The sequence below is a fragment of the Microcaecilia unicolor genome, chromosome 4 (genome assembly GCF_901765095.1).
Source record: "Microcaecilia unicolor chromosome 4, aMicUni1.1, whole genome shotgun sequence".
In the NCBI taxonomy this organism is placed as follows: Eukaryota; Metazoa; Chordata; class Amphibia; order Gymnophiona; family Siphonopidae; genus Microcaecilia; species Microcaecilia unicolor.
The window spans coordinates 226,391,570-226,413,011 of NC_044034.1; the positions used below are offsets into that span (position 1 = coordinate 226,391,570).

At 46.4% G+C, this 21,442-nt stretch overlaps 1 protein-coding gene across 2 annotated transcripts in view; it reads left to right on the forward strand.

Moving 5' to 3' along the window:
- EPS8L2 (EPS8 like 2) overlaps positions 1 to 1,041 on the forward strand; it is a 278,628-nt gene extending 277,587 nt beyond the window's left edge. For both annotated transcript variants that reach the window (XM_030201298.1, XM_030201299.1), the window contains one exon: positions 122 to 1,041. In XM_030201298.1, the coding sequence (XP_030057158.1) occupies positions 122 to 193 (72 nt within the window). In that variant the 3' untranslated portion in view covers positions 194 to 1,041. The remainder of the gene's footprint in view (positions 1 to 121) is intronic.
- The last annotated feature ends 20,401 nt before the right edge of the window (positions 1,042 to 21,442 follow it).

Here is a 21,442-nt window from a genome sequence, read left to right on the forward strand (position 1 = left end):
TAATCCAGCCTCTTACTGTCTACTCCCTCTCTCCCATGCCCCACCTCTACTGTTCAGTTTAAACACTGCTGATCCTTACTGACCTATTTCTCAGTAATATTTATGCTTTTGTTTCTTCCAGAAGAACCAGGGTGAAACGGAGCTGCAGGAAATCATGAAACGGCGCCAGGAGAGGATCGATTCTTCCAACTAAAGAGATCCTGTTTGTGGGGAGGGGATTCTGTTCAGTTCTTTTGGGGTTTGTATGGGATTGTACCGTTAGTAATAGTGAGAAGGAAGAAAACAATGAGAGGGAGATGGAGAGAAAAGAACAGAGCTGAATGGGAAATGAGAAAAAAACGCCTGGTATTCCAGTGCCCTGGACGTGAAAATGAGCCTGTCCCTCCACACTCTGCTAAGGCCGAACTTCCTTTTTCTAATGATATGGCTGGCACTGGCACTGAGCATTTACTATTGCATGAAAGTATTATTTTTTATATATATATATATATATATAAATATATTTTACAGAAACCCTAGATGGACACTTTTCACCATGAGGAAGTTCTGAGATCTGGCAAGAAGGCTTGCTTCATGCCTTTGGCATAGATCTAGTCAAGTGATTTGCTGTATGTTAAATTTATTTTACTCTGTTCCTAATATCTGGTTATAAGAGTAGGTATGAGCTTACTGTGGTTATGCAGGACATGCACGGAAGTCTAATGGGCATTCCTCACCAGCTGTAGGCTCTAGGTTTGAGAATTTTGCATGCAGATGTGCTCAAGTTCTGCTTTTTTACAGAAGAGGAAGTAAAAGGAAAGCCAGAAAGCAGAGCTTGGGAAAGTCAAATGATTTGCTCTTTCCTTTAAATCTTCTCCCTTTCTTTATCGGCCACCTAAAATAAAATTCTGCACCTGTGCTCTCTTCCTGACTCCACGCTTTAAGAAAATCACTATGGTATTTTCTTCAGATGGCTTCAGATCATTAGGGAATATGTCTTCTGTCCTGGCATTTTAATTTTCAATCAAGAAGCATTCAGGGTTTTTTTTATTTTTTTTATTTCCAAGCACTGGCATTGTATGTAAAACCTAAAACACTTTGGGATAACTACAACTCCTGTGAACCTTTAAGATGACTACAACTCCAAGGAGGCTATGATGTACATCAGATAAGCCAAAGTAAGCCAACTTCAACTGTGTGCTCAGATTTCAAGAGACATTGGCCAGTCGCCTCCATTTTAAATATCTGATCTCAGTTCTGTTCAGTTCTGACATTTGCATGTGATTTGAAACTAACCTGGTACACATACAAGTTTTGATAGTGTGTGAAATTACAAACATATTCTCTGTAATCAGTTGGCTGTGAAGAGATTTCTGCTGTTTCTTTTTCCTGAGAAAGATTTATGCTGCTTCCACTTTGATGAATCTTAAATACAGTAAATGAGCCACTGCTGTGCTGTTACTTGTAACTCCTCCATTGCACCAAGATATTTAAGGCAACAATATAACAGTACAAAAAAGCACAAAGACCAGGGGACACAAAGAAATTACATGGAAATACTTTTAAAACAAGTAGGAGCAACTATTTTTTCACTCAAAGAATAGTTAAGCTCGGGAACTCGCTGCTGGAGGATGTGGTAACAGCGGTTAGCATATCTAGGTTTAAAACCAGGTTTGGAAAAGTTCCTGGAGGAAAAGTCCATAATCTGATATTGAGATGGACATTGGGGAAGCAACTGCTTGTTCCTGGGATTGGTAGCATGGAATTTGGCTACTATTTGGGATTCTATCAGGTATTTGTGAGCTGAATTGGCCACTGCTAGAAGCAGGATACCGGACTAGGTGAACCATTGGTCTGACCCAGTATGGTGAATCTTAACAAATTTGAAAATTCTTTTCCAAAACAAGAAATGGACACCTCTCATCACCCATAATTGTTAAAGTATCATTTGGAAAAAAGAAGGAAGACCTAGGAATAGATATGGATAGGCTGGAGTGTAAATTTTAAGGGACTTCGACGTTAGCTTCAGAACTTTTAGTACAAGAACAGTGCTGGGCAGACTTCTATGGTCTGTGCCCTGAAAATGGCAAGGACAAATCAAACTGGGGTAGACATATAAAGTATTGCATACCATGTAAAATGAGTTTATCTTGTTGGGCAGATTGGATGGACCGTACAGGTCTTTATCTGCCATTATTTACTGTGTTACTATGTTACTAGATGAATAAAGGCAGAGTAGACAGCGTAGAGTGGCTGAGAAGGATGCCAGTATTGCAGAAAAGCTTACATCAGTTGGAAGCTTCCTGGGTACTGTCCAAATGGATCCCAGAAACCAACTAGGTATCAGCTGAACTAGGAGCTGCACAATGAACTGTTTCATCATGGGGTTTGCTGACCAATTCCCCTCCATGCTCCTTATCCTCTGCACATTGGATGTATGATATAGATAAGCTTTATTCATAATAATTATGGGCACAATAGTTAAACTGTATGCCTTTGCTCCATGAATCCAAGTAGCTTTGGTAAGGGAAAGGAGGAGTGGCCTAGTGGTTAGAGTGGTGGACTTTGGTCCTGGGGAACTGGGTTCGATTCCTACTGCAGGCACAGGCAGCTCCTTGTGACTCTGGGCAAGTCACTTAACCCTCCATTGCCCCAGGTACAAATAAATACCTGCATATAATATGTAAGCCGCATTGAGCCTGCCATGAGTGAGAAAGCACGGGGTACAAATGTAATAAAAAAAAAAAAAGGGATGGGATTTGATATACCATCCTTCTGTGGTTATAGTCAGTGGTGTGTGTGTGTATACACACACACACACACACACACACATATATATACACACACGCACACATATATATATATATACACACACGCACACATATATATATATATATATATATACACGCACACATACCCAGGTACTTATGTTGTACCTGGGGTAATGGAAGATTAAGTGACTTTCTCAGAGTCACAAGGAGCTGCAGTGGGAATCCAGCTCTGTTCCCCTGGTCCGTTGGCCACTGCACTAACCATTAGGTGGCTACTCCTGCTTCAATTATTGCTTCTGAAGAAGTCCCACAGCATTTTCTGTGTGCTTTTTCTGCAGGGACTTTTGCCTCCCCTCACCTATCCCCTTTCTTGAGAAACTTTCATTCTATCTGCACATTGTGGCACAACAGAGATTATGTACCTAGAGGGTGGCTGGTTTTCAAAATCCTATGTCCATGAGTAAACATTGTTTTAGAATTACCTCCTAAGTTAGCAAGCTACGGCCTCAAGCTTTAAATTAAATATTTCCTTTTAAATTACCTGTAAAATATGTAATCCAGCCATAGGTGCCAGTGCCACGAGTATTAAGAACACTTAAGGACTCCTAATATTGAGAGGGGCCAGCCTCTCCATCACAGTCCCCTCAATCTTCCTCCTCTTAATCTCTCCATTCTCACCCACCAATATCATTGTTGATCAGAGCACCTACAGAGCTAGCACCTATGGATCCATCCTTGGCAATTTTCTCCATCCTTTTGGAAGCAAGTAGGCTAGTTCAGCTAAGTGGTATTTCATTGGTAAGAGTTCTCCAATGCATATACAGTGCAGACCTATCAAAATTATAACCCATGCATCTGTGCTCTTGTGTCTTTTATATTTTGGGGGAGGAGACAGAGATGGGGGGAGAGACAAGGATGGAAGCCTCTGGGTACATTTGCATTCGAGCACACTCAGAGTGTCAGTCCGTGAAGAGTGCACAAGACAGCTGTAGATGTGGGTTAAATGTCTTATTAGGGAAAATGAGATTTGGGATGGGACAACTTCCCTTTGAGGAAAGGCCAAAGCGGCTAGGGCTGTTCAGTTTGGAGAAAAGACAGCTGAGGGGAGATATGATAGAGGTCTATAAAATAATGAGTGGAGTGGAATGAGTAGAAATGAACCACTTTGTTTACTCTTTCCAAAAATACTAGGACAAGGGCACACAATGAAGATACAAAGTAGTAAATTTAAAACAAGTCAGAGAAAATATTGCTTCATTCAATGTGTGATTAAATTCTGGAATTCATTGCCAGAGAATGTGGCAAGAGCAGTTAGCAGGGTTTTAAAAAGGTTTGCATATTTTCCTAAAAGAAAAGTCCACAATCTATTATTAAGATGAGGAAAATCCACTGCTTATTTCTAAGATAAGCAGCATAAAATGTATTGTACTTTTTGGGGATCTTGCCAGATACTTGTGACCTGGATTGGCCACTGTTGGAAACAGGATGCTGGGCTTGATGGGTGGACCTTCGGTCTGTCCTAGCTTGGCAACGCTTATGTTCTTATGTATATGAAACACGGGGCTAGATTTTACTAAAGCACACTACCGCATTTACACACACTCTAACACTGTTAATATGTGCTATTAGAAACAGATCTAACTACATAAGATGGGGCCTGTGGTCAATAATGCATTTCAGTACATGGTAAGGGGTAGTGCCTTTTAGCAAGTCTAGCTATAATGTTCCTATTTATATCAGCTCTCTGTTTTCCAAATCGGCATCAGAAATATCCACACAAATCTCAGGGTCCTTCATAAATAAAAATGCAGTGAATCTAGAAATGTCAAACTACACAACAAAACCTAGGCCAGGGGTAGGAGTAGAGGGAAGAGTTTGTTTTTGTTCCCCTAGAAGAGTTGCATGAGGACATAAATTTCACCCTTCCTCCCATATGAATGCCAGGTGTTATAGGACCTCTTTTAACAAGCTGCAGCAAAAGGACCTGGCACTGGCATCACGTGCCGAGACCCCCTTTTACCGCAGCTGTAAATGGCCGGGTGGCAAGTAAAGCACTTGTTCAGCCATTTGGGGGGGGGGGGGAGCCCTTACCATCACCCATTGAGGTGGCAGTAAGGGCTCCCATGTTAACCCGGCAGTTATTGGGCAGCACACGTCATTGCCCGATTACCGCCGCGTACACTCCGGCGCTACAAAAATAAATACATTTTTGTAGCACCAGAAATGACGGCATGCTAGGGGTGAGAAGTACCACTGAGCTGCTGTGGTACCCCGGTGGTACTTTCGGTATAGTGAATGGTAAGCCCATGTTGGACTTACTGCCGCTTAGTAAAAGGAGCCCATAGTGACTTCCTGTGCTAGAAACAGGTGTCTAATTAACAGTTCTACAGCCCCTCCCCCCAAAAACACACTATTTTTCAGGTTAACAAGAATATGCAAATCAGCATAGTTATTAGACCAAATGTATGCAAATTAGTCTCATGAATATTAATTATAGACATCCTATGAACCAGACGTGGCTGGAGGCTTGTAGGACCAGGCTGAGAATTACTGACTGATTAGGGTGTTACATGAGAGAAGTGCCTGATTCTATGTCCCCTGGAAACTGTGTGCACTGCTAGTCCAGAGAGGAGGCCAGGAATGGAACCCAGGTATTCAACTCAGAGCATTAATAAGGGTGGCTTTTACCATTATGTTTAATGAGTTATGCATGAACCTTTCCCTTTGGTTCTCACACTCATTGATCAGTGCTCAGTTGAAATGATGCAGTACAGTTTTAACGCACATGTGGTCACATAATTTTATAGAAGTCCTTTTCTGTGTGAAAAACAGGCTTTTTGCATGGAAAAGTGTTATAAAATCACCCCCTAGGGCTGAGTTATATGCATAACTCCCTTTTGTGTGCTAAAGTGCTCTTGAAAATATATTCCATGATGTCTAGAATTGAGCTCTAGATTCAAGGAGAGACATGCAGAGGAATTTCTTGCAAATGGCAGATGAAAATGAAATTCCAAAGTGTTTTCACCCTGCCTAACAAGACAGAATGAATATAACCCAGCATCACTGGAACCAGTGGAGCTTCTTCATCTTGAACAAACTTAAGTGCAGCAGAGAAGTTTTAATGTGTCATGGACCTAGCTAGCAGTGCTCCATAGAACTGTGAGCTAAGCCAGAAGGCAGGAGTAGAAAACATTCCATCTGTCTCTGGTTCCTGGTCACACCTTTATGTGTGGGCTGTCTAATATACTTATACTAAGATGATCACCATCAAGTACGCAATTCACAAGCATAATTGTAATTTGTAAGATTATAAAATGACTGTATTCATATATAAGATTTATTAAAATGGTTAAGTTATAAAAGAAATTAGTGTTCTCCTTTCAATATTTCTTGTATATCACTCAAATCAGCCTGCTGGGTCTTAATTATAGTTTGGGTTTTTCTTTCCCTGTATATCCACTCTTTACAGCTTCCTATTTGGATTAGGGAGCCATCATGCACAGCCTTTTTTTCTTCCTTCTTCCCATTTAGTTGCTCTTGTTTGGGATTCGTCCCACGCTGCCTTCCTCTTTACTGTTTTGCTAAGGGGAAGTTGGATGAGCTCCTGAAGGGTTGGAATGTGTGTCTATAGATCATAATAAAAGTTTAAATTTTAAGTGACAGTCCATAGAGATGCCATATTTGGAAACCACTAACACGTTGCACGTTGGTTGGAGAAAAACTGTTTGGTATTAAATATGGCTAAGACCCTAACATGTTGGCTTAGTGGCCATGGAACTTGTCCAGATATATTTGGGGGTTATGATTGATTCACATTTAACTTTTAATGAACAAATATTAATTGTTATAAAAAAGGCATTTTCCACACTATGACTTCTACATTCAGAGCTATTTTTTTTAATTTTTTTTATTTATCATTTTCAAAATAAAATTTACATTAAGTAAATATAGGAAAATCAAGTAAATGTACAAAGGCATATTTTCCCCCACCCCTTCAATTCAAGGAGTAATAAAGCAATTACACTGTTACTTAGTCCACAATATGAGATCAAGATATAAGGAAATTAAAGAAAAACATTCTCACTCATAAAAAACTAAACTAATTATAAGGGTAGAGCCCAATTCCTGCCTGCGGTTTCAGCTCCCTACTGGGGTGACCAGATCTCTTCCGCCACCACTCTCTTTAGCAGTTATAAACTGTCGCAGCTTATCTGGTTCAAAAAATACATAGTATACTGTATTTAAGGACATTATACATCTACAGGCAAATTTCAGTTTAAATGTGCCACCTAGAGCGAGAACCCCGGGCCTAAGTCCCAAAAATTCTCTTCTCCTTCTCTGAGTGTTTTTACTGAGATCTGGAAACATTTGTATTTTTGATCCAAAAAACTGGGCAGTAATATGTCTGAAGTAAAGTCTGAAAACATGAATTCTATCAGTCTCAAAGGAAAAGGTAGCAAGAAGGGTCGTACGCTCAGTTACAACTTCTAATGATGATGTTTCTAAGAATTGTGTCACATTCATTTCCGGAGTCTCTATTTGAGCTACATTAGCTCCTGTAACATAGAAAGCCTTCACAATAGGAGACATAGCTTCTTTTGGAATACCAAGTACTTCAAGAAAATATTTTTTCAGCATTTCTATAGGTGATATTAAGGGGGGTCTTAGGAAAATTCAAAAATCTCAGGTTGTTACGCCTGAGTTGATTATCAAAAAATTCAATTTTCCTTCGAGTCAAATCTTTTTCAACAACCATATTAGCAACAACTGTCTGTAAATTCTTTATTTCTTGCAGATTTGACTCACTTTTTACTTCTTGTTCCTGAGCCTTTGATTCCATCGTTCGACGAAAGTCCTTTAAATCCTTAACTTCAGTGTTAAAGGAATTTGTTAATTGTAGCAGAGACTAATTAATGGTCTGGATCACCTCCCAGAGGGCCTCCAAAGTAACCGCTGCGAGTTTACTCCTCACACCGAGCTCCTTGAGCGGGGTCTCCTGGGTGAGAGAGGGCGAGGAATCAAAACCTCCCGCCCCCTCTTCTGTTGACACTCCTCCCGGGGTCAAAAAACCGATGGGGCCGCCGCTAACCTCAGCAAGGGTCATCTGAAGTTCTCCCATCGTTTCTGGCTTCCCGCTCGGTCTCGGCAGCGCAGCTTGCAGGGGCGGACTCAAAGAAGTTGCCTCAACGCTAAGATCCCCCTGTTGTCCTGGGATCCAACCAGGGCAGGAACTTGGGCGCCCGGTGCACGAAGGCCGAATGACTCTAGAGTCGGCTGTTGGAGCGCTGGATTACGGCCGGGACTCGTAGCGGCTTTTGCTCTGACTTTCCCCTTCCTTTTCACCATTATCATAGGTGAAAAAAGGGTAAGCGCTACTAAAGCAGAGACTGTCGTTCGGGAGCTTCGTGACACACACCCTCACACGGTCGCCATTTTGATCTCAAAAACCATTCAGAGCTATTTTGATGAGAAAACGTTGCATACTCTCTTACATTCGTTTTTTGTGTCTAGATTTGATTATGAAATCTCAAATAATGGAGAAATTACTTACACTACAAATATTCAATCACAGGAGTGGAGGAGTGGCCTAGTTGTTAGGGTGGTGGACTTTGGTCCTGGGGAACTGAGTAACTGAGTTCGATTCCCGGCACAGGCAGCTCTTTGTGACTCTGGGCAAGTCACTTAACCCTCCATTGCCCCATGTAAGCTGCATTGAGCCTGCCATGAGTGGGAAAGCGCGGGGTACAAATGTAACAAAAATATAAAAATAAATATAATATAAATTGTGAATGTTGACACTCAGAATCTTTGTGGTAGTTTCAGCTATATACTGGTAATAAATAGAAATAAAACAAAACAGAAAGAAAATAAGATACCTTTTCTATTGGACTAAATACATTTTTTGATTAGCTTTGAAAGGTAACCCTTTTTCAGATTAGAATCTTGCATTGAAACACCCACAGTAAAAATGATTGTGTGGTGAAAGATTTAAGTGATAAATTCTCTGTCTTTCTCCTCCACCATTGTCGGCAACGTACAACTTATCACTTAGATCTTGCACTGCACATGGAAAATCACTTTTCCTTCAGGCGTTTCAATGCAAGATTGTAGCAGCACCTGAAACCAGGAAGACATTGAGGTAAGTGACTGATTTATAATCTGTTATTAGAAGTCTTTTCAGAGTTTCATATCAGCACTACAAAAAGGACCTGGTATTGGTGCAATGATTGAATTTTCAGTTTTCAGTATGTAGCTAATAAATAGAAATAAAACAAAACATAGAAAAGAAAATAAGATACCTTTTTTATTGGACTAACAATACATTTTTGGATTAGCTTTCAAAGGTAACACTTCTTCAGTTCAGAAATAAGCAAATGTTCATAAATAACAGTATATAAGTAAAACATCAAAGAATTACAATGACAGTCTTCACAGGAAGAGGATGGGTGAATGAGAAACAGGTAGAGATGCATGGTAGATAAGAGGGTGACAAAGCAGTAGAATTTTATGGTTTACTAGTAAAAAAAAAAAGGCCCATTTCTGACACAAAAGAAACGGGCACTAGCAAGGTTTTCCTCGGAGTGTGTATGAGAGAGTGTGTGTGAGAGTGACTGAGAGAGAGTGAGTGTGGGTGCGAGTGTGTCAGAGAGTGTGTGTGTGAGAATGAGAGTGTACGAGTGCGTATGTGAGCCACAGTGAGTGTGAGAGAGTGTGTTTCACACAGATACAGTGTGTGTGAGAGAAACAGAGTGTGAGAGAGTATGTGTGCGATACACAGACTCTCTGTGAGAGCAAGAGTGTATGAGAGTGGCTGTGTGACACATAGAGAGTGAATGTGATGCAGTGTGAGACATAGAGTTTGTGGTAGACGGTGTATGAGAGTGAGAGAGACTCTCTGTGTGTGCCAGAGATACCTCCCACTCCCTCTCTGTGGTCGCAGGACCCCTCCCTCTCTGTGGTCGCAGGACCCCTCCCCTTCCCTATCTGGTTCCCCTCCCCCCCCCTCCTTTCAGGTCTCAGGACTCCCCCTCCCAGGTCTCTGGACCCCCTCCCCTCTGGCCTCAGGACCCCTTCCCCCTCCGTTGTCTCAGGCCCCACCCCTGCTGCCCTCACCACCAGGCCCCCCCCCCCGAGGTCGCAGCTGTTCCCCCCTTCCCCCCCCCCCCAAGGTCACTGCAGCCACTGCTCCCCCCTCCACCCCCCCCCCCCCCCTCCGTCCGACGTCAGCTCAGCTGCCATTTCCGGCCACTGCTGCTTCTCCTGTCAAGCAGCAGTGGCTGGTACAAAAACACCAAATTGAACCTGCAAAAATGTTTTTAAAAAGGAAGCGGGGCACCATAGGCAGCCATCGGCTGTCAGCTCTGCATCCGCTCCTCTCACCTCTCATGTCACTGCCCTTGGAATAGAACCCCGGAGGAGTGCAGCGACGTGAGAGGTAAGAGGAGGAGCGGATGCAGAGCTGACAGCTGATGGCTGCCTGCGGTGCCCCGCTTCCTTTTTAAAAGCATTTTTGCAGGTTCAACTTGTTTTTTTGGTTTTTGTACTGGCCGCTGCTGCTCAACAGGAGAAGCAGCAGTGGCCAGAAATGGCAGCTGAGCTGATGTCGGACGGAGGGGGGGAGCGGCGGCGACCTGGGTGGAGGGTGGAGCAGTGGCTGCTGCAACCTCGGGGGGGGGCATGGCGAAGGGCTGAAACCGCCTCCAACGTTCTGACCGCTGCTGTGTTTTGATTGGACACTTTCGCTGCTGACGCACCCGGAAGTGGGAGGCGTAAACAGAAGCACGAATGCCTCAAGGCTTGTGTCCACGCAGTCAGCTTCAGAACATTGGAGGTGGGTTTTATTATATAGGACAGTGATGGCGAACCTTTCAGAGACCGAGTGCCCAAGCAGCAACCCAAAATCTAATTATTTATCGCAAAGTGCCAACAGGGCAATTTAACCTGAATAACAGGTGCCGGTACTCATTATGGGCAGGGTCACCACATATGACTCCACCCCTATGATAGCCACACCCCTTACACCAGCCATGGCGCATATAAACAGACATCCCCTCTCTCTCCCCACACTTCCATCTGGAATTTCCCCTCCCTCTGCTACCCACTTCCATCTGACATTTCCTCTATCTCTCTCCTTCCCACTTCCATTCAGCATTTCTCCTGTCTCTCTTGCCCACTTCCAGGGCCGTGCCTAGGGTCTCTGGTGCCCCCCTGCAGACTGTCGGTTGGCGCCCCCCCCCCCCCCATCCAGCAGAGCAGGAACAGAAGGGAGCAGGCAAGTAAGCCGGACCTCAGGAAAAAATAGCACTGTATGTATCCCTCATTAATAAGTCTCTGACTCTAAAGTTTAGCAATTTCATTAAAGCAAAATGTATTTTCACATATCACATCCTATCCAAGGAGAATGTTTTATATATGTCACCCGTCTGTGGTAAAACTTCACACAGTATCAAAATATCTCTAATATGTAGTCGTGCCAGCCGAGGAAACTAACTGTGCTCAGCTCACAAGAGACAGAGTGAACATAAAATAAAACTTCATCCTTAAAAGATATCGGATGAATGCATGAAGGTGAATATGAATTCCTGTGAATGGAATCAATTTGATTTACAATAAATCCAGATACTACTCCCTCATATATATAACAAAAAATTATTTAAGTGGAATGGAATTATTTGACTATACTGGTAAACAGAAAGAAATACTCTATTGCATTCTAATCTCCTTTGCACCAAAGGATATAATTCAGATCAAACATTTATCTCTGATCAACTATCTCAGATCAAATATTTATTTCAGATCAAATATTAAGGTTTCCTTGCTTACAGTCACTTAAATCTACCTAGCCTTTATATAGCTTATAGGATTTAAACACTCTTAAACTGAAATTCACCCTTTTCTGTTCTTCATAAACTTCAGATCCTTTTCTCACTAGAGAAACTTCAATCGCCACCAATCTCTTTTCACTGTATAGGAGTGGTGAGAGAGAGAGGGGAAATGCTGTATAGGAGTGGTGAGAGAGAGAGGGGAAATGCTGTATAGGAGTGGTGAGAGAGAGAGAGGGGGAATGCCAGGATTGGGGAGGAGAGAGACAGGGGAAAAACAGATAGGAGTGGGGAGAGAGAGGGGAACTGCTGAATGGAAGCAGGGATGAGGGAGGGGAAATGCTGTATGAAAAGTGGGGAGGAGAGAGAGGGAGTTCATGGAAGTAGGAAGGAGAGAGAAGATAGAGGGGAACTGCCACATGCCCACTTCCATGCCCTCCCTCATCCCTGCTTCCATTCAGCAGTTCCCCTCTCTCTCCCCACTCCTATCTGTTTTTCACCTTCTGTCCATCATTTCTCCCCCTTCCATTTTTTTTATGTCTGCTTCTTCCGATAAGCAGCAACAGTAGGCAAAGCAAGAAGTAGCAGTTGCAGGGCCTCAATGCTCCTGAATGCATTGTTGTCTCTGCCAGTTGCCTGCCCCACAACAGGAAGCTGACATCAGAGGAGCAGGGGGAAAAGAGTTACCAGTAACAGTGGTTCTCTGTGAACAGAAGATCTTTCAGCCACACAGCCAAAGTAACACCATGACTACTCACTGACCAGGGCCTTTCAAAGCTTAGAAAGTTCTTGAAGAGCTTTATGTGCATGTCCTCCATTTCCTGCCACTGTAGTAACAGTATAAACACTGAAACAGCTGTGGAACCCTCAGTTCATTGACAAGCACATGACAATTAGGGAGGGAGGGAGGGAGGGAGGGTGAGTGTGTGTGGCTGAAAGATCTTCTGTCCATGGAGAACCACTGTTACAGGTAAGCAACTTTTTTTTCTCTATGGACAGAAAACTCCTTCAGCCACACAGCCGAAGACTCCCAATCTGAAATAAAAACATAAAGGAATCAGTCGTAAGCAGTATAGATAGTCATTCAAATATACGCGTACCTGGGTATGGTGGTGGTGGAATGTAGTCGCTCACTCTGCAGTCGAGAGAACAGTATGACCAAATGAAGAATCCTTCAGTGATGCAGCTTCTAGACAATAATGTTGAGTGAAGGTATGCAGTAGTGCTGTCCAATTCACAATTCAAATCGATTCATCAATTTGTTTTGGACGAATCAATTTGAATCGATTAGTTTTGGGGAAAAATTGGGAGTTCCGATCTGGGATTTCCCCCACATCCCTCCCACGCTGTCACCCAAGCTGCTGCTTCCCTCCCTCCTGCTATCACCCAAGCCGCTGTCGCTGCTTCCTTCCCTTTTTCCCCTCATGCTGACACCCAAGCCACTGCAGCTGCCCAAGGTCTCTCTGTTGTTAGTGCAGGCAAGAAAGTCTTTTTATTGGCGCACAGCCAGAACAGGAACTGACATCAGGGGGTGGGACCGGCAGCCGAGCCAAGTAAGGAGGTTTAATAGACGGGAGTGGAAGTGAGCCACCTATCTAGTCTACTGTAAGCAAGTAAGCCAGTTTGGTTAATCTGTGTGTCCACTCCCCCACGCAGCCGTCATTGCTGAAAACAAAGCAAGCAAACCTATGAGCTGCTGCTTCCACGTTGTTGTTCTTTATTGTTGGTCCACATCTGTAACAAGTCTAAAGCTGTTCCAGTTGGATAGGCAGTGCCTTAGGTGGAGGAGAAAATAAATAAAAATTGAATATCACTAAAACAGCTTCACATATTTTTGTAGCTGGTAGAAACAACAATTATAAACTCTGTAGTTTGTGCCCATTTTTCTTCACTGTTCTTCTACACAATACAGATGGCCAGATTTCAGTGAGGATATCCTGTTTCCTGATGGGTTTATTTTAACTGTTGTTGTAATCTGCCTTGGGAAGCCTGGTGCTATAAAGATGATGGAATATATTGAAATTACATGGAAATAGAATTAAACTCTCCTTTCATTGGGGCACATGGAATCATATTTTCATCTGTTTTGTAGAAGTTTACCTTTTAGATACACAAATGGATTATTTTGTTTTGAACATGTTTCAGGGGCAAACAACCCATTGGTTTAGCTCTGAACAGCAGCAATAAAATCACAAAGAAAGGTGCACCTGCCAGCCATGAGTATGATCTTGCCCAAAAACTCATTTATGTTTTGCAGGCTTTTGAGAAAACCACAACAATTGCATCTGAAGAACAGTATGTTTCTGTGTACGCCAGCCACCTCTGTGCCCTCAGAAAGAATTTTTTCTGGCCAAATTATAGCTGCAAGACGCAGTTGTCTGAAGCCAGCCAAAGTGGACAAAATGATTTTTCTTAATAAAAACTAGAAGATGTAGGACTTGACCAAACTTCACTTTTCACATGATGTAACACTGCATGGCGTGCTCACACTAAAGTTTGCCTTTGTTTAATTGCTGCTGTCTGGTTTTTGTTTTTTTTTTTACCCTGTGTGTTATAATATTAGCATGTGTGCCTCACTGTTTCAATCAAATTAAATTGAAAAACCAATTTTTTTTAAAGCATTGAATCGTACCAAATCAAATTTTTTTTGACTGAATCAGACAGCACTAGTATGCAGAAATGACCAAGTTGCTGCAAGACATTTGTCCAATAAGGAGGAGTGTCAAAGATGAGCTTAAGTAGATGCCATCGCTCTTACTTTGTGAGCTGTAATATGAGGAATAGAAGAAATGGTAAAATTATGTATCATACAGTGGGGGAAATAAGTATTTGATCCCTTGCTGATTTTGTAAGTTTGCCCACTGACAAAGACATGAGCAGCCCATAATTGAAGGGTAGGTTATTGGTAACAGTGAGAGATAGCACATCACAAATTAAATCCGGAAAATCACATTTTGGAAAGTATATGAATTTATTTGCATTCTGCAGAGGGAAATAAGTATTTGATCCCTCTGGCAAACAAGACCTAATACTTGGTGGCAAAACCCTTGTTGGCAAGCACAGCGGTCAGACGTCTTCTGTAGTTGATGATGAGGTTTGCACACATGTCAGGAGGAATTTTGGTCCACTCCTCTTTGCAGATCATCTCTAAATCATTAAGAGTTCTGGGCTGTCGCTTGGCAACTCGCAGCTTCAGCTCCCTCCATAAGTTTTCAATGGGATTAAGGTCTGGTGACTGGCTAGGCCACTCCATGACCCTAATGTGCTTCTTCCTGAGCCACTCCTTTGTTGCCTTGGCTGTATGTTTTGTGTCATTGTCGTGCTGGAAGACCCAGCCACGACCCATTTTTAAGGCCCTGGCAGAGGGAAGGAGGTTGTCACTCAGAATTGTACGGTACATGGCCCCATCCATTCTCCCATTGATGCGGTGAAGTAGTCCTGTGCCCTTAGCAGAGAAACACCCCCAAAACATAACATTTCCACCTCCATGCTTGACAGTGGGGACGGTGTTCTTTGGGTCATAGGCAGCATTTCTCTTCCTCCAAACACGGCGAGTTGAGTTCATGCCAAAGAGCTCAATTTTTGTCTCATCTGACCACAGCACCTTCTCCCAATCACTCTCGGCATCATCCAGGTGTTCACTGGCAAACTTCAGACGGGCCGTCACATGTGCCTTCCGGAGCAGGGGGACCTTGCGGGCACTGCAGGATTGCAATCCGTTATGTCGTAATGTGTTACCAATGGTTTTCGTGGTGACAGTGGTCCCAGCTGCCTTGAGATCATTGACAAGTTCCCCCCTTGTAGTTGTAGGCTGATTTCTAACCTTCCTCATGATCAAGGATACCCCACGAGGTGAGATTTTGCGTGGAGCCCCAGATCTTTGTCGATTGACAGTCATTTTGTACTTCTTCCATTTTCTTACTATGGCACCAACAGTTGTCTCCTTCTCGCCCAGCGTCTTACTGATGGTTTTGTAGCCCATTCCAGCCTTGTGCAGGTGTATGATCTTGTCCCTGACATCCTTAGACAGCTCCTTGCTCTTGGCCATTTTGTAGAGGTTAGAGTCTGACTGATTCACTGAGTCTGTGGACAGGTGTCTTTCATACAGGTGACCATTGCCGACAGCTGTCTGTCATGCAGGTAACGAGTTGATTTGGAGCATCTACCTGGTCTGTAGGGGCCAGATCTCTTACTGGTTGGTGGGGGATCAAATACTTATTTCCCTCTGCAGAATGCAAATAAATTCATATACTTTCCACAATGTGATTTTCCGGATTTAATTTGTGATGTGCTATCTCTCACTGTTACCAATAACCTACCCTTCAATTATGGGCTGCTCATGTCTTTGTCAGTGGGCAAACTTACAAAATCAGCAAGGGATCAAATACTTATTTCCCCCACTGTACCTGATAATTTTCTTTCCATTAATCATAGCTGATCAATCCATAGACTGGTGGGTTGTGTCCATCTACCAGCAGGTGGAGATAAAGAGCAATCCTTTTGCCTCCCTATATGTGGTCATGTGCTGCCGGAAACTCCTCAGTATGTCGATATCAAAGCTCCATCCGCAGGACTCAGCACTTTGAGAATTACACCCACAAAGGGACACTCTGTCCAGCTCACCACCGCCGAAACGGGGGAGGGGAATCAACCCAGCTCATCCCCACACAAGTAGGGGAGGGGAATCCGTCCAGCTCATCCCCGCGGAGCGGGGGAGGGACACCACACCTGCCGATGTGGGGGGATCTGGCTTAACCGCAACCGCGGGAGGAGCTGGCTGACCCTAACACCGCCGAAGCGGGAGGGATATAAGGCTGCCCTACTGCCGCACGAAGCGGGAGGGAGCGCCGGCAGAATTCAGATCTCAATCCAGCCCCGTAAAACGGAGGGGAGAGGAATGCAGCAGCTCACTGTAACACAAAATCGTCTCAACTCCAGAAGAATTCAATCGAAAAAAACTTGAACATGAAGATCCTCCTGAACAGGAACAGAAGACTAAACTTGAACCTGAAATGCAACCAGAATATAAACAGTACAGATATCTGGGAGGGGCTATGGATTGATCAGCTATGATTAATGGAAAGAAAATTATCAGGTATGATACATAATTTTACCTTACATATCATCATGCTGATCAATCCATAGACTGGTGGGATGTACCGAAGCAGTACTCACCCAGGGCGGGACGTAGAAATCCATGACTGGAACACTGAAGCTCCAAACCGGGCCTCCGCCCAAGCAGCCACAGTCAAGCGGTAATGCCTGGAGAAGGTATGAGCCGATGCCCAAGTTGCCGCCTTACAAATCTCTTCCAAGGAGACGGACCCGGCCTCTGCCATCGAGGCTGCCTGTGCTCTAGTGGAGTGAGCCTTCAGCTGGATAGGCGGCATCTTCCCCGCGGCCACATAAGCCGCTGCAATGGTTTCCTTGACCCATCGTGCCACTGTAGGCTTGAATGCCTGCAGACCCTTACGAGGACCTGCGAACAGCACAAACAGATGATCCGACTTCCGGAAATCATTGGTCACTCCCAAGTATCTGATGATGACTCGTCTCACATCCAGAAATTTGAGAGCAGAGTACTCCTCTGGGTAGTCCTCCCTACGAAAGGAGGGTAGGCAGAGCTGCCGCTTCACATGGAAACGAGAAACAATCTTGGGCAGGAAGGAAGGCACCATGTGAATAGACACTCCTGCCTCAGTGAACTGCAGGAAGGGCTCCCGACATGATAGCGCCTGGAGCTCGGAAACTCGTCTGGCTGAAGTGATAGCCACCAAAAAGACTGCTTTCAACGTCAGGTCTTTCAGAGATGCCCTCGACAAGGGCTCAAAAGGCGGCTTCTGCAAGGCTCTTAGCACTAGATTGAGATTCCACGCAGGCACCACCGAGCGCAGAGGAGGGCGTAGGTGATTAACTCCCTCGAGAAAGCGCACCACATCAGGCTGCGAGGCCAGGGAAGCACCCTCCAGGCGACCCCTGAAGCAAGCCAGAGCCGCCACCTGGACTTTAAGGGAACTGAGCGACAGGCCTTTCTCCAGACCTTCTTGCAGGAACGCCAACACTGAAGAAATTGGAGCAGTGAAGGGAGAAAGAGAGCCTGCCTCACACCACGATGCAAAGGTATGCCAAATCCTGGCGTAAGCAGTAGAAGTAGAGCGCTTCCTCGCTCTCAGCATAGTGGCGATGACCTTGTCTGAGAAGCCCTTCTTCCTCAGACGCTGCCGCTCAATAGCCAGGCCCTAAGACCAAAGGGGGAGGGATCCTCCATCACCACGGGACCCTGATGCAACAGGCCCCGCTCCGCTGGCAGCCGCAGAGGGCCGTCCACTGAGAGCCTGATCAAGTCCGCATACCAGGGACGTCTGGCCCAGTCCGGACCCACCAGGATTACCCGGCCCAGATGCTTTGCCACCCGGCCTAGCACCCTGCCCAACATGGGCCAGGGCGGGAACACATAGAAGAGCTCCTGTGTCGGCCACTGTTGGAGAAGAGCATCTACTCCCAGAGATTGAGGGTCCCGTCCTCTGCTGAAAAAGCGCGGCACTTGGCAATTGGCCGATGACGCCATCAGATCTAGGCTCGGCTGGCCCCAGCACTTTGTGATGTCCAAGAACACCTGAGCAGATAGCTGCCACTCTCTGGGATCCAAGGTATGGCGACTGAGAAAGTCCGCCTTGACATTCATGACTCCCGCAATGTGGGCCGCCGACAGCTGTTCCAGGTTCGCTTCCGCCCACTGGCATAGATTCATGGCCTCCTTGGCTAGAGGGGTACTCTTGGTACCTCCCTGGCGATTGACATAGGCCACAGCCGTGGCATTGTCCGACAGGACCCGTACCGGCTTCGTCGCCAGTACCGGGAGAAACTCCAAAAGCGCCAACCGAATGGCTCTGAGTTCCAGGAGGTTGATAGGCCACTTTGCCTCTGCAGGAGACCAGAGCCCTTGCGCTGTCCTTCCCAAGCAGTGGGCTCCCCAGCCCGTCAAAGAGGCGTCCGTCGTGACGACAACCCACTCCGGGGTCACAAGAGGCATTCCTGCGGACAGCTTGTCTGGCCTCAGCCACAAGCTCAGCGCCTTGCGCACCGCTGGATCCAAGGGAAGGCGCACAGCGTAATCCTCCGACACTGGAGTCCATCGCTGCAGCAGAGAGTGCTGTAGAGGTCTCATATGGGCCCTGGCCCAAGGCACTACTTCCATCGTGGCCGTCATAGAGCCCAACAGCTGCACATAGTCCCAAGCCCGAAGAGGAGAGGCTACTAGGAACTGGTCCACCTGAGCCTGAAGCTTGACAATCCGATTGTCTGGCAGGAATACTCTGCCCACTTGGGTGTCGAAACGAACTCCCAGATACTCCAGGGACTGAGTCGGGCGCAGCTGGCTTTCTCCCAGTTGATGGTCCACCCCAGGGCGCTCAAAAGAGCAATCACCCGGTCTGAAGCTCTGCCGCACTCTGCATAAGAGGGGGCTCGGATCAACCAGTCATCCAGATAAGGATGGACTTGTACTCCTTCCTTGCGTAGGAAGGCCGCGATGACCACCATTACTTTGGAGAAGGTCCGCGGAGCAGTAGCCAACCCGAACGGGAGGGCTCTGAACTGGAAGTGTCGGCCCAGGACTGCAAAACGCAGAAAGCAGTGATGAGGAGGCCAGATGGGAATATGCAAGTAAGCTTCCTTGATGTCCAAGGATGCCAGGAACTCCCCTGCCTTCACTGCCGCTATAACAGAGCGGAGAGTCTCCATTCGGAAGTGCCGAACTTTCAAGGCCTGATCGACCCCTTTGAGGTCGAGGATAGGCCATACAGAACCTCCTTTCTTTGGTACCACAAAGTAAATGGAGTAACGTCCCTTGCCAAGCTGATCTTCTGGCACCGGAACGACCGCACCCAGGCGGATCAGATTGTCCAAAGACTGCTGCACTGCCACAGCCTTGACCGGAGACTTGCAGGGAGAGTGCACAAACCCGTCTCTTAAGGGTCGGCAGAACCCTAGCTTGTAGCCATCTCTGATGACTTCCAGCACCCAAGCGTCTGACGTTACCCTGGTCCACTCACCCAGAAACGAGGATAGACGTCCCCCAATCTGCTCTGGGCCATGGACCAGGGCCCCGTCATTGTGTACGAGACCCTGGGGGAGGACCGGAGAACGCACCTCCGGGACGGCGGTCTCTGCGAAAGGAATGCTGCTTGGGGGAGAAGTTCCTTTTGAAGGAAGAGGGGGCAGAGGAGCCCGACTTGCCCGGGCGATACCGACGGGCTTCCTGAAACCGTCCTTTGGAGGAACCGGGGCGGGCACCACTGGCCCGAGCCCTGACCTCCGGTAACCTCTTGCCCTTAGACGTGCCGAGATCGGTCACAATCTTGTCCAGCTCGACCCCAAAGAGCAGCTTGCCTTTAAAAGGCAACTTAGCCAGGCGAGACTTAGAGGCGTGGTCAGCAGACCAATGCTTCAGCCAAAGCCAGCGCCGTGCAGAGACTTTAACTGAGGCTCTCAAGACATCAATCAGCAAGTCTGCCAAGTAAGCCAAGCCCGATTCGAGGGCCGGCCAATTAGCCCTCAAGGAAGGATCCGAGGGGGAAGCCCGCTGCACAATCGTCAGGCACGCCCTGGCCACATAGGAGCCGCAAACTGAGGCCTGCAAACTTAAAGCAGCCGCCTCGAAGGACGACTTTAAAGCCGCCTCCAATCTTCTGTCTTCGTCCTTTAGGGCCGTGCCACCTTCCACCGGCAACGCCATTTTCTTAGTCACCGCAGTGATTAAAGAATCCACGGTAGGCCAAAGAAAGGCCTCCCGTTCACCTTCAGGCAGAGGATAGAGGCGGGACATAGCCCTAGCCACTTTAAGGCTCGCTTCTGGGACATCCCATTGAGCCGAAATCAAGGTGTGCATGGCTTCATGCACGTGGAAGGTTCTAGGCGGGCGCTTTGTCCCCAGCATAATGGCAGAGCCAGCAGAGGCTGAGGGAGAGACGTCCTCCGGAGAGGAAATCTTCAAGATGCTCATGGCCTGCACTAACAGGTTGGGCAAATCCTCTGAGCGAAAGATCCGTGCTGCAGAGGGGTCATCCTCTCCATCCGAGCGGGAATCCGTCTCCTCCAAGGAATCCCCAAAGGACCGTTGGGAGAACTCAGATACGCTGCCCTCATCTACATCAGAGGAGACAGAGTCCTCTAGGGCCTAGAAATCCACCGAAGGGCGTTTGCTTCCGGAGGCCTCAACCCCTTTATTGGACAGGGGAGCAGGGGCAGCGTTTTGCATAAGAAAAGCCTGATGCAGCAGCAAAATGAACTCAGGGGAGAAACCCCCCAGACTGCACTTCTGCAGCCTGGGCCACGACCCTAGACGCACCCTCAACCGGCGCTCACAAGAGCGGGGGAGAAACATGCTGCGCATCCAAAATGGCGTCAGGCGCGAAATTCCAAGAAGGAGCCGCGCGTGAAAAACGGCGCTTAACTTTTGCCACTTTCTTGCCGTCACCCGAATCAAGGGCGACCATAGCATTAACGTCTCCCACCTCGAGGGCGGCCCAAGAAGAAGCCGTCCGAGCAGAGTGGCTGGCCAAAATGGGGGGGGGGGGGGGTGAGCAGCGGGGGATGGGCGTTTATGGCGGGAAAAACCGCCGCACCGGAGGAAGAACCGGGACACTGACCTGACTCCGAACTGACGCCCAAAAAAGGCGATTCAGGCTTTGAAACCCCCGCATCCCCACTAGACGCGCACACGTGGTCCGGGGAGCGATTCTTCGTGCCCTCGCCCTCCGACGCCATAAGCCACGTGGAGACCGAATGGGGAACCCCCTACCCGCTACAAAAGGTAAAAATGACCTGCTTCTCGCTCCATGCTGTAACGAACTGGTGTCCCAGTGAGCA